Raw genomic sequence first — 13,910 nt, 5'->3', positions numbered from 1 at the left:
GAAAATAGACTTTTTTGAGATTTGTTGTAGAGCTACAGATTTTATTAATGACCTTTAGTGGTTGTAATTAATAATTTTATCTTCTAAATATGACTGACTTTTCATCTAATGGCTATGATTGAAATCATTTTGATTGAATTTTCCCCATCTAATTTAGTTTCTATTTCCAGCATTGCTTTTGCTTATAACTGCCTTCCCACGTGAGCATGTTGATAATATGTTGTAATTGTTATAAAAAATTTAATGTAAGGGCCGGGGATTTAGCTCAGCGTTTCGGTGGCCTGCCTTGCAAGCGCAAGGACCTGAGTTCAATCCCCGATACACACACACACACACACACACACACACACACACACCCAAAATTGATGTGGTCAACTTTGATGTGGGTCATTTTTTAATATTCACTAGTATATTTTTAGCTTGATTTTGTGGTAGAGCCTAGGAGCAATGGGACTTTTTGAAACTTCTCAACACTGACTTTCCTAATGTACTCTATTGTTTAAATTTAGTGTGGTCTAAGTACCTGTTTGGGAGTTTTATGACTTGATGTGTGAATAAACTTGTAAATGCACAATCCTGTTCTGGAATTCCACTTTTATTATAAAGTCTATTTTATTTCATGTTCACATTAATATCCTAGAAAGGTGGCCAGATTTTTATGCTTTTTGGTATATTTCCAAATATTATGTCAAATTTATCATTTTAATTTTCCTTGTCACTTCCGTACTTGCAGTCTTCTATGTATTTGTAGAAAGCTGTAATTAATAAGAGTTTAGACCCTGTGGTTAATTTCAGTGTCTGTTGCCCATCTCTCACTGTGAAGATCTCTTCATCTCTGTCTCAGTGTGTTCTGGCACACGCACATGTGCCACACACAGACAGCAGCTCTTTTAAAGAAAATAGTATTGCCAAAAAAATTAATGTGTCGATTAGATATCAGCCAAGTGAGAAGATATTTTTTAGATAATGTTACATAAAAAGTCTTTTGTTTAGCACAGATGAAAAAGGATAATGTCTTGATTTGTAGGCTGACATTTTGTAAAAAAAATTATAATGATAATTTGCCAATGGCACATCAAAGGAACTGAATAACGCAGCTGTATCCCAGCACTCTAAACTAGTGGAGAATATACAGATAGATGCCTTTGTGATTCTTTGAAAGAAATAGCATTGGAAAAAAATAGCAAAACTCAGGGTCTTGTAGCTGGATGGAACTTATTTTTAGGATTCTCCGTGTGTTGGACTTCCTCAAGTCCTAGTTATACTGCTGTCATTGAAAGTAAGGAGGAACTTTACATCATCTTGTTGGAAGTTATCTCTGAGCTATAATCATCTTAGTGAAAGTTACATGTGATCTTTAGTACTTAAACAATTAGGGGTTACCTTGAAAAATAACATTTAAAAACTAGAATAAAGAAATGTTTGTTCTTATTTTAAGAGTAAATGATGAGTGTGAACTGAGAAAGTTTATTCACTGCTAGCTTAAAGAAGATTTTAGAATATTTTATGTAAATATGACCATTAGGGCCAAATAAAGGAACGTGTGAAGTAATGTCATAATGAAATCCTAGAAAGAGCAGGTCTGTGAACTTGGGCAAGTCTCAACTTCCTAGGCTTTGTGTCTGCTTCTGTTAAAATTGAAATTATGTTTTAGTACTGCCTCCTCTCAAAGTGGCTTCTTAGAAGTAATTGAGAAAACCCATGTCAAAAGCTCAATTACAATGCCTGGCAGTCTTGACTAAAGCAAATTGCATGTATAGCATGACTTAAGAGACACAGGTGAGCACCACTGGTCCCCTCCTCTCTGTTCTTTCCCTCTACCATTCTTCCCCATTTCAGTCCTCTGAATTCCTTGACATATGATAAACATTTTGGTACAATGGACATCCAACTAATTACACTTTCATCGCTTTATATTTTAAGTGATCCCTTATTTTGTAGTTAGGATTTTATGTTTATAAATGCCTTAAAAAATACATATTTAAAGTATAACCAATGTGCATGCTAAGTCCTGTTTCACACCTGTGGTCTCAAACTTGTTTCTACTTCAAGTATTTTTACAGCTATGTGAAATGAATTACTACTTTTTTAGCTATTAGTATACCTTAACAAGCTTCATTTTATGCTTTTAAAGACAATTTTTAAGGTGATTATAAAACAGGGTTCTAGCAGTATTGCTCACCACCCTCAGCTAATGATTCTTAAAATGTTATTTATGTGTTGGTTAACCTTAAGAGATTTGTCTTCCTGTTCTACAACTGTGGATAATACCTTTATTTTCAGAAGCCACTGCCTTCAGGGCTTAGAATGAAGAAAAGGGATGTAGAGAATTTTCAGCTGATCTTTATTGCTCTGCTGCATTAGGGAAGTTTTCAGTTGAGCCCAGGGAGCAAGAGCCTATTAGTCAGGGGCTGCTGTCACTGAGAAGATTTGTGTTCTCCATTTTGGGGAATGTTTTAGAATGAAAGATTCTCTATCGTTTATAGTCATCAGGACAGGGTGAACTAACACATAATCTGGGCTAATATATACCCCCGACCCAGCCCAACATGCACGTACAGGCACACACACACTTTAATAGCAGGTTAACAGGAAGGTAATGTTTAGTACCGAGGACAAGGTGGCCTGAAGATATTTCTATGGCAACAAAAAGGGCCCTACAGATATTTGTCTTCTAGACTCTATGCTGTTTTTTAGAGGCTGCCTGTTCTGCAGACTGTAATTATCATTAGGTAGAGAAAGGTTTCTGAATGTGGGTGGACTGCTTGGCTGAAGCTTTGTGACTGATTTGTTTAGCACAGCTTTGAAATAAATTTCAAGGGAATATTAAGAATCTGAGATCACTATGCTATTTGTCTCTGTAGGTGAAGCCCTAGCTAATTATAGGATGTTTGCTGAATGTGGATGAAGTGTATGACCAGACAACATAGCAGCAATACAAAAACACAATTAAGAGTGATCACGGTATGTAAAGTGAATTTAGTTCCTATGTACTTATACTGTTAGGAGAAGTCCTTTTTTATTAGGGAAAGACACTTTAGTCAAAGCAGCCTTGGAATCAGGCTGTCATTGGAGTGTTTTCCAGGGTCTCACAGTCTGTGATTCAGATTTATCGTGTGTTTTCACAACTGGAACTCAGAACTTCCAAGATTTTCTTAATTCTTGGCATAAAATTAAAAGCATATGGGCCAACAGTAATCTCGTGCTAAGATGTGTTTGTAGTGTTTTCTTTTCCTGCATTTATAGTCATGAGCAATATATCTAATAAACCAATACAGTGTTATTGCTAATGGAAAAGCATGTAGAAATTAAACTAATTGTGGCAGCAAAATGATTTTACCTCACTTTTTTCAAGAAAAAGATTTCAATTGTAGCATTGCAAAAGTTTATACTTTGCTATATGGTAATTTTTCTGAGACATTATTAACTGTACGAGTTTCACAGGTAATATTCTGTGTACCTACTGGGATTTTTCATGAGTGATAATGTAATTGCATAACACCATATTTGGAAACGATGTAATCATTCCATTAATATAGAACTCTGAATGAATGAATTTCACCAATGCCTAAATTCATGCTATAATGGTTATATTGAAAAAATATTAGAATGAATTCTCATGTCTTATGGACAATTGTTTGGGTAGTTATTGAAATTAGCAATTAATATGTGTTGAAAAGAAAATCGATTATGAGCAGAATGGTTTTGTGTATGAAGTATTATGGGCAAGTATAAATGAATGTTCTCTTTGATATGTGAAGGTCTAATTAGGTGTCAATCTGTGCTCTGGAAAATTATTGTTTTATTTTCATGTATGGTTAGAACGTATTATGATGACTTGATCTCTGATCAATTTGTTGAATAATCATAATTTGCTAAAGTATAAATATAAAATGTTTTAATACTGAATTCTTATTGCAAATTTATAATTGACATTTGAAATACTATCTATAACTTATTAATGACTTTTTGGTTATTTAAAGGAAAAAAGTTTAAATTCAGTTTCATAATTCAGACTGTGTTTGACTTTTAGCTCTTCTTCGCGTTTCCAAATGTCTCAGAGGAGGAAAGTAAATTCTGCTCTTTAACTTTGTGTTCCTCATTTTGGAACGCGTTGCAGGTGGTGGACGACTACATTACTGAACTCTGTATTATTTCCTTCTCCCTTTTCTAATAGGTGTGAATGGTGGGATAGGGGAGAGGCAATAATGGAGAGCAGTCTGGAGTCTAATTTGGCCCGTTCTAGTTCTTCGTTGTAGGTGGCTTTAGTGATATGATGTCCTTTATGTCAGGAAAACCTTTTGTTTCACCTTCTCAAAATACCTCAGAAAATGGGGCAGCCATTTTGCCTCTCAGTTGGCCAGTGACCCCCGCCTGGTGGACTTCTGGGCAGCTCCGTTATGTAGTCCCCTGATCTTGGACATTTGGTGCTGGCATACCCGTTTTCATCCCATTTCCTTGGGCCCTTGCCATCAAAGTCACATGGAGAGGGGTAGGTGGAAGGGCAGAGTGGGAGAGACAGTGAAGAGACAGAGACAGACAGACACAGAGAGACAAGAGAAAGATCATATCTCACAATCTCTTTCTGTTGCAGTTGCCTTTTGAGGTACGAGCCCAACTTCCTTCTACATGGCATCTTAATTCCTGAGCTCTCATATCATTGTAATGCCAAAAGGTGGAAGTGTAGGCTGTGCAGTAAGCCCACCACCCCCTTTCATTATCCATAGTCCCTCACTCCTTTTGATTTTCCATTCCTGAATAGGTGGAATGATACTCAATGGGTAGTATTGCTTACATGCATGTTGGACCAGCTGACTGAAATTTAATACTTGCTTCCTGCAAATACTGTTACATTTATGATAAAGCCTACTGACATCTATCCCCTTTGCTCTTGGCTAGGGTAAGCACCTAATCACCCACCTGTACCTTCCTTGCCCATTAGGAAAACACATAACTCTAGGATTTCTTCCTCCACACTGCTATGAACTTGTACAAGTGGCTCAAGTTTAGGTGATAGTTATGTTTTTCTGTCGCTTCTTAAAAGGATTCTGAGAGAATTGTCTGGCACAGATATTTACAACTCTCTTTAAATAGGAAGTGGTTTATCTCATTTTATCTTCAGTTTGCTGTTAGTGGACAAATCTAATACAATAGGAAACATTCTACAAGAACCTTACAATTCCTTTGGGAGACTTAGACAGAGATAAAAAGGTAGGGGGAGCGCTAAGAATGTAGTGGTAGCAGAGGGTAGCATGCTTGAATAGTGTGCACAAGATCCTGGGTTCAATCCCAAGTACTGCAGACAAAAAAGAGAAAACCCAATCAAACTAAAACCTGAGGAGAAGAAAAGAGAGGGGGTGAGGGAGAGAAAAAGAAAGGATGGAGTGTGGGGTGCAGGAGATATATATTGCTATCCTTTTTATGTGAAAATGACTAACCTGTTAGTCCCTTCTTTAATAAAGATTAATTCACTCTCTGAATAGTTTGTCATTTATTGCTTGCCCAGCACATACAAAAGGGAAGAAAGACTTTTTAATAAGAGGAAAAGAAATGCTTTAATGAGAAGTATACAGCAAAGAGGGCAAAGCACCCCAAATTTAAGAGGTCACAGTAACCCTCCTGAAGGAAAGGAAGCCGAGTAGATGCTTGAAGGAGAAGTAGGAATTAGTCAGATGAGGGAAGGCAGGGAAAAGAGTGTTTCCTGCAGAAATAACTCTTTACAAAGGACCAAGATGAAGAGAGAACATGGAAACTTGAACTACTGAAAGTCCAGAATGAACTTGCGGAGCTTGTGGAAGAAGTGGAGGCTCAATGAGTTGTCTAACATGATTTTAGAGGAACAAAGAGAAATCATATTATGAGAAACGTTAGAGAATTATCAGCTTTTTATAATGTCAGGATGTGGATGATCCCTGATGATGTGTCAGGGAGCAACAGACATCATCACCGTCCTGTGCTTGGGACATAGGAGACTTTCAGAAAGTTTTGTTTCCCTCGCCCACATGTATGTATGTATATTGTTTCAGAAAAAATGAAGTTCTTACTATGATGGTTTGACTTTACCAGAAAGTTTTTCATCAGAAGTTTTAAAATTATTTAATTAGAATTTATTTGTTTCATATAACCTACTGTCTGAATTACAGAGGAGGCAACATGTTTTGCTTTAGAGCAATTAACCTTGTGAAGGTGAAGTATATATTTGGGATCTCATTCCTCAGTTACTCATTTTCTGTTCCATCATTTTTTGTTCATTTTTCATTGATTGGACTTCTGATCTAGAGCTGTAAAACTTGCTAGCTTAATATAATATGAAGGGCAGGCTTTTATTGTTCACTGACGCTCAGTTCTACCTGGTGTATCCTGGACATTCCTTCTGTGCCTCTTCATTGCCATCCACTCTTTCATATGTGGCTCCTACATCACTCTGTATATAAACTTTTTCTCCACCATTACCATTTCTAGCCACTGAATATGAATGTACTATGACAACTGCATAGATCAAACTGCCTAATTTACTTTCTTAATGTTTCGGTTCCCAAATAGAATTTCATATGTTAAAAATTCCACTCTCCAAACTAAATGCATGACAGAAACATTGTGGTACATGAAAAATACTAGGTTGTTGAGATTTCCGTCTTAATATTGCATGATATTTCTGCCTATTATTGGAAAAATTACCTATCTCTAGATTTTAGGTGGTTTGCTTTAGTTTTACTGCCCAGTGTGAATAAAAGTGTTCTGAAGTCTTTAGCATTTCTAGGGTCTTAAGAATCTGTAAAATATTCTTCTGTTACATGCAAGTTAGCACTTTAAGTTACCTCAGCCATCTAGAACAGCTTAGAATCTGAATCCTGACTGAAAGCAACGTGTCCACTAAAAAGCAACTTTTCATTATCCAGTGATGGTGAAACCAGTGAAGGAGTGTTGAAGTACCACAGATTCAGCAAGGACTCTGTGTAGTTCATAAACAAAGATGTAACCACAAAGAAAGAAGGAAATACCTCTATGTGCTGGCTTTCTATAAATGCCAAGAAATTTTAGATGTAATGTGTTATGGCTTATATCTAGATGTTCCCTCAAAGCCTTGTGCCCTCATAGGTTTGGGCTTTAAGAGGTGACTGGATCATGAGTGTGTGCTACTGCATTATGGGTGTGAGTTATATGAATTTGTCCACTGATTAGTTTAGCACAGTTCTGCGTTTGAATAATGGGAAGACCCACCCTGAGTGTGGGCAGCATCAACTAATAGACTTGTCGCCTGAGTGGAATAAAAGAGAAAGAAAGACTGTTACTTTGCTGCTTCCTTCTGCTTGTCCTGCCAGGGGCTGTTTCCCCTCTCCTGTGCCCCTCTGCCATGCCACCTACCTTGGAGCCAGCTGATTATGGACTGAAAACCCTACAAACTTGAGATAATATAAACCATTCCTAATTTAACTTGGAGGTATCAGGTATTTTGTCCCAGCAATGAAAATTTTACTAAGACATAAGCAAAATACAGGTGAAATAAGAGGAATAGGAGATAGAAGAACAAGAAGGAAATCCATTGTTAACTAACTCTGTAACTCTTTCAATAAATTTGATAAAACCCCATAACTATTCATTGCAAATTTCTAAAGAAAAAACCCATTATTATTAGAATGGGTATTTTTTTCTAACCAATAGTCAAAAGGATGTTTAAATTTTTTAAAAACTCAGAATCTTCATTAAAGTCAAAAAATGACCTACTAGTCACAATGATTATTATTGTTTTAGAAAATCTACTCAGTGTACATATGGAACACAAAAGTAAATTCTAAATCAAGTTAGATAAAAATTCTTTTAGTTTGAAAGTTGATTTAATACCTCAACATAGAGAAATAGTGTGGAAAACACTCATTTGGTAAAAATCCTAAAGAAAATAGTATATCTATGCTTCATTAATTGAAGATGTAATTGCCCTTATGGTGACAACCTATTATGAATTACCTGAAGATAAATTTTAAAAGAATAAAATGTTGATAATACTGGGATATCAGAAGTCTTAAGTTCTTGGGAGCTCTGAAAACTGTTATCATGTATGTTACTCAAAACAAGATTTTATGGTGAGTATGGTTCTCTAGGTGTATGTACGTGTATGTCGGTATGCAAGGATGTGCGCATGTTTAGTTTTACAACATCTTAAAAGTACAGATAATTTTATAGGTTTTGTTTACTTAAGTGCTGACTATTGATGAATTTATTCCTGCATTGTCTTTCCCATTCCTTATTTGTGCAAATATTGTTTCCCAAGTTATGACACCCACTGGATGGCAAAGTTCAGCTAAAGAGAGGCATTGCAAAGCAATTTAGAAAATTAAAGAATGGGGCAAAACCAGGGTACTTTCCTGTGTGTCTGACTCGGCCAGCATTTTTCAGATGTGTTCACCCAGCTATCCAGGAAGCCTCTTCTGTTATCTTGCTCCCCATGGATGGAGTCAGCCCTGTGTTGTGGCATTTCCTTCTTTTATCGTTTTAGTTCTAGAGATGAAAGTAGTTATTAGGCCTTTTTAGGCCTTTTGCTGTTGCTAATCTGGCTTATTTTACTGTTCTTTTTTTTTTTTCTTGGCTTCCTCATATCTGTTGTCACCTGCACTAAATTTCTTCCATTTAAATACTCAGTAGAGGGCCAGGGATTTTGCTCAGTTATTCCACTACCTGTCTCACAAGCACAAGGTCCCAAGTTCAATCCCCCCCCCAAAAAAAAAGCCACGTACTCAGTGGAATACCTCTTCTTGAGTTATGTAGAAGCATGTGATCATGTTTTCCTTTACTTAAAAAATCCATGTAGGACAATACCTGGCATATAGTAACTAATCAATATTGTTGATTGAATGCATTATAAAACAATGAGGTTGAGAAAAAGGAACTCATCAAATTACTTGCAGATATTCAGTCAACAAAAGCTAATGAGAAGACCTACAGGATACATGTAATTAAAGTAGATCACATAGATTGTGTTTACTTCATCATTAGAAAAGAGATTTGAAGGTGCCTTGTTCTGTGACCCAGGGCTAATTGGGCAAGCATTGCGGAGGTGTGGTTTGAGGATATGTGGAACAGCACTCTTTCAAAATAAGATGTTAGAGGGCTGGGGATCTAGGTAAGTGGTAGAACACTTGTCCAGCATGTGAGAGGCCCTAGGTTGAATCCCCAGTGCAAAAGAAAAAAGAAAAAAAAAAATTTCAAACTAAGATGTTAGAAAGTCAACTCTGGGAGCTGAGAAGCACTCAAGAAAATGGGAGATAAACTTTTTCTGAGGAACTTTTAAAGTACTCTTTAGACAGTCTGTTATCTGGATAAACTTACATTGTTAGTGAAAGTATGGATTTCTATTTATTTTTTCATCATCATCATCATTATTATTATAATGTGACAAAAATTCAAAGTAGATTATGGTTAAAAATATGTATTATATTAAAATAAAAATTTTAAAAAATAACAGCTTCACCCCACCCACCCTTGATTCCACAGATATTACTGAGGAGGTCAGTGCTTCACTGCAGCAAAGGTTAGTGGTTTATGCATATATTAATGTGCAGCTTACATGTTGCTGTGCAAATTTAATTTCCAACTTCTTTTATGCTAAAAAAGAATAATTTAGACTTATTTTCTGTGTAGTCAGTAACTTTGTGCTTTTTTTTTTAATGTAGCTCCATAATATTCTGATATGTGGATGCAGCCAAGATTTTTCTTTGTCAAATTCCGTATTGATGGGCCCTTGATTTTTGGCACTGGCTTTTATTTTGGCAGATATGAGCCTTAAGCAAAATAAGTACTCTGTGTATGTATAAGTGTGTGTGTGTGTGTGTGTGTGTGTGTGTGTCTGTCTGTCTGTGTGTATGTTTCTGTGTGTGTTTAGTCATAGTTAATGTTCCTGTTTTACCTAAATATCTTTTAGAGTAGATGAAAATCTTAGTAACCATGGTTTCAAATATCCCTTAATAAATATGTAGATATTTGATTCCAGCATCTTTTTAAATCTTCAAGAAAGGTTCATTCAGGAAGTTCATCTTGAATAAGAGATCAAATACTGAATAGTTTCACTAACACTTTGCCTTTTCTTGGTTCTTGTTATTTTTGTCAGTTACTTCACGGTATTACTCAGATTATAAAACAAGGAAAGATTTCTGATGATGAATTTGTACATTTTCAAATAAGATCTCCCTGAAATATCCAAATCTAAGCGTTAGAATTTCTAAATCAGTTGAAGCAACAGACTTTCTAAGATAAATACTTACCTTGCAGGAGCTACTTGTGCCAGCACAAAAATAAGACGAATGAATGTTTCTGATAAGTTGACTATACGTAGCAGCAATGAGGAAGCTGTTTTCCAGAAGATTGATCACCGCTTATAAAATCATTATTTTGATTTTGGGGTCAGAATTGCTTTATGTTAGGAGGTGGAGGTGAGAGGTGGAGTGCTGGCCTACCGTGTATCCAGCTCTGGGCTCAAACCCCAGCATTTCCCCTTTACTATGTCTCTCCCTCCATCTAATCTGCCTAATTCATGAGAAATATGAATAAAAGTTCAAGCTATCAATTGAAACGTCATTAGACATAGAAGTTGGGGGAAACTTTAATGTTTACCAGTTTGTTGTCATATACAAAAACAGCAAATACAATTTCAGAGGAAGATAAAATGTGAGGTGTATAAACACATCCAACCCAGGCAGAAGTTAGAGTGTATGCTTCTCCATTTGTGGTTATGAAAGCAAGGAAATGCAAAATTATATGAGAAATGTTTTCTTTCAAAGCCAGTTTGATGATGCTTATTTTGAAGTTAATTTGTCCAGAAGGCATTTTTCAAGATTCTTGAAAATGGTACTTCTTCAGTCTATTTTTAAATTTCATTTTTGAGGCAGAAGTAATTTAGCTACTTATTGTATAATATAAAAAATTGAAAAGTGACCTTTATTTGTCCCAGTGTTAGTGTTTTCGACTGTTCAGAGGAGAGGATATAGTTCTCACTTTAGGTCATTCTAGGCAAGTGGGATTTTTATTTTTACATGGTAATAGTGTGAGAGATGTCCAGTTTTTAAATATATGAAAACCTATTTTAAATAATGTTTCATTTCTCTTTAATCAAAACTTGTTATTGTGTTCTTCCCCCTACCCATACACTGAGAATATATTTGCATATATATGCATATTTCGTAAAAAATGAAGAGTTCTCTATCAAAATATCTTTTGCTTTCGATTTATTGGAAATATTTGTTTTTAGTCTTTAACTTTTTTCTTTTAATATGAAAAGAAGTATTGGGACAGTGTAGCAAAAATTGATCCCTTATTTTGCTGTGTCAGCTGAAATGCTGGGATTCACATTTTTTGAGGTGTTCACGAAAGGTTTAAGCACTTTCACAGTTTTTTTTCCTCTTCACTGACATTGTATTTAAAATCTAAAATTAGTAATATCTTTTGAATTCTGTCTTTAAGAACAAATCATTGGATTATACATTGGCCAAAGACAAAATTGCAACAAATTTAATGTGAAGATCAAATTGTTCTTACTTAGGATTCTAGAATTGTGCAGCACTTCATTCTATAAAGTCAAATAAATGTTCTTGTGAGTTGAAAAGAGGGGGTTGGCTTTAAGGCAGCAAAGGGCCAAAATAACAGATGAAAAAAAGGATTGGTCATTTCCAAGTTACTTTCCTTAGGGATTAAACTAGAGGAAACTTCCTTATCATCTCCACTCAAGTTGACTGGAGTTTCTTAGTTTTTGGCAAACTGATCTATATAAAGTTCAGTGTATTTCAAGCACTTAGCATAGGTGACTCCATTGTCTCTGGTAGCTTGTGCAGGAGGCTGGTCCAACATGATGGCCTCCCACAAATTTTGATTAAAACATGATAAAAATCCATTAAAACAATGTCCATTAATTTTTAAATATTTCACCAGTAAATTCTAATCTTTTCCCTCCATTACAGTATTTAATGAAAATAACCCTACTTACAAGCATTAAAATGATTTTTTAAAAAATAAGGCTTAATGAGAGAAAAGGTTTTTTTCCCTTTGTGAGAAAATCTTGATTTCAAATGAAATTTTTTTCTATTTTTGTGGAAAGTATATTTTGCTTTCCAATCAGAAAGTTTAAGCAACCTTATAAAATTGATTTTTTAATCGTTGCTTAGAAATAAGTATTTTTAGTGATAATTATTTTGAAGTTTGACTCAAAAGCTCATAAAGTCCTTTGATCTGATGCTTATGTGAGGCAGATTATTAGAAATACAGTTTATTGGGTGGGTAGTGAGTAAGAGGAAATCAATCATTATTTATCTATGATAAAGTGCAAATAAGGCTAGATATGCTTTACTAGGGATGTGTTCTTATGTGTTCTCTGCTTCAGATATGTTTAACATCAGTATATGCCTCAAGACAAATTATGATATCTTTATAATATTCATAATTTAACCACATGAGTACTTAGAGGAAATCTAAAAGTAGGCCAGGCACTGTTCTCCTTTTATTGGAGGCAATGCTAGGAATTTATCCCAGGGCCTTGTGCTTGTTAATCAGGTTCTCTTCGACTCAGGGTCTATTTTCTTTTTTAATTTAAAAACTGTAAAAATTATTTTGTATTATATACCTTCATAACTTACTATTTGAGAAAGTATGATTACATTCAGTTCATTTTATCTCATAATATTCTAAAAAGCAGAAGCACAGTAGCATTGTGCTTAGTTTAAATTTAATTTGCTTTTAGTTTTTAAATTTTTTAGTTTATTAACTTTATATTATCTTTGCTGATACTTTTTAATGATTCACAGATGTGGGGATACTCGGGTCCTCTTGAATAAAAAGTAGTCTCAAAAGTTGAGACTTTACACACCACATTTGTTATTGAATTTTCTGTAGATACATTTTAGCAGCTGGAGATTGAAATCACAGTATATGTTTAGTGAAAAAAACAGAATAATCCCTTGGACTCTAAATTTTTATGGTCAGATTTTTAAAGGGAAGCTAGCCTCAGATTTCCAGTTGTTTTGGCTGTGTGAAATAAGACTGAATTGTAGATAGTGAGTTACAGTATTGCAAATGCCTAGTCGAGTTTTCAGAGGCTGTGCTAGTGTTACAGCTACTTTGAGTAATTTGCACTTTAGACCCCTAACACCATACATCATTGCAAAATAGAAACCTAGATAAAAAAAGGAGATTTAACTGTAAACTATGTATGGACATATCCACATTTATTTTGTATATAAATGTCCATTTTACACATAAATATCTGCCTATCTTGGGATTTTTCTGTGCCTCTGCTCAACCCTCTCACCCTCTTTTAAAAGATGGGCAGGATTACACAAATTCATGTGGATTCTCCTAGAAACTGTAATGAGCAAAGAGTAAAGATGTCAAAAGATTCTTGTAAATCAATCAGTCTGGGCCTAAAATATTCTATAAAATCCCATTTGCTTACAAAAATCAGTGTCTTTACTATCTTGCAGGAGATTTATATGAACACATTTCTAGAATTTTTAGTAGTGTTTCAGTTGTTTACTGTAATTTCTGAGTGATTTTTCCAAATGCAGTGAGGTGTCCATGGTTAGGCATTTTCCAAGATAAAGAGCACAAAGCTTGACAGACCACAGCAAAGAATCAAGATTTGAGTCTTCAGAAGTCCCTAAAATCTGGTGAGATTTCTTACATGTCAAATGATATAGAAAGGAAGGTTTGTAAACCATAAAAATGTTTATCTGCAGAATGACTGTTTCCTTTTTAACAGTACAAATAAGACATGTACATACCACCCCCTACATGCAATTATTTACCATATTGTTTTTAAGACCTTAAACCACAGTAACCTCTTTTTAACTAGCACAAATGTAAAAAAGAACAAGATCCATGGTTCTGCTAATAAAAGGTTTCAGGAAACAATGAGTGATAGAAATATATAT

General features: G+C 35.0%; 1 protein-coding gene across 9 annotated transcripts in view; it reads left to right on the top strand.

Moving 5' to 3' along the window:
- Window positions 1-13,910, top strand: part of Klf12 (Kruppel like factor 12) — a 581,477-nt gene that overhangs the window by 385,709 nt on the left and 181,858 nt on the right. Inside the window, exons 6-7 of one of the 9 annotated variants that reach the window (XM_010622350.2) lie at window positions 2,865-2,964; window positions 9,490-9,526. The exons of 7 other annotated variants lie outside the window; for them this stretch is intronic. Coding sequence is in view for 1 of the 2 variants with exons in the window: in XM_010622349.2 (XP_010620651.1) it covers window positions 2,899-2,964 (66 nt within the window). In the remaining variant the exon portion in view is untranslated. The remainder of the gene's footprint in view (window positions 1-2,864; window positions 2,965-9,489; window positions 9,527-13,910) is intronic. One more of the 9 variants, XM_010622349.2, reaches the window with a different exon arrangement.

This window comes from Fukomys damarensis, unplaced genomic scaffold (assembly GCF_012274545.1).
Source record: "Fukomys damarensis isolate Sample0158 unplaced genomic scaffold, DMR_v1.0_HiC HiC_scaffold_6, whole genome shotgun sequence".
In the NCBI taxonomy this organism is placed as follows: Eukaryota; Metazoa; Chordata; class Mammalia; order Rodentia; family Bathyergidae; genus Fukomys; species Fukomys damarensis.
Note: the sequence above shows the minus strand (reverse complement) of the source record. Positions and strands in the feature narration are given on the sequence as shown.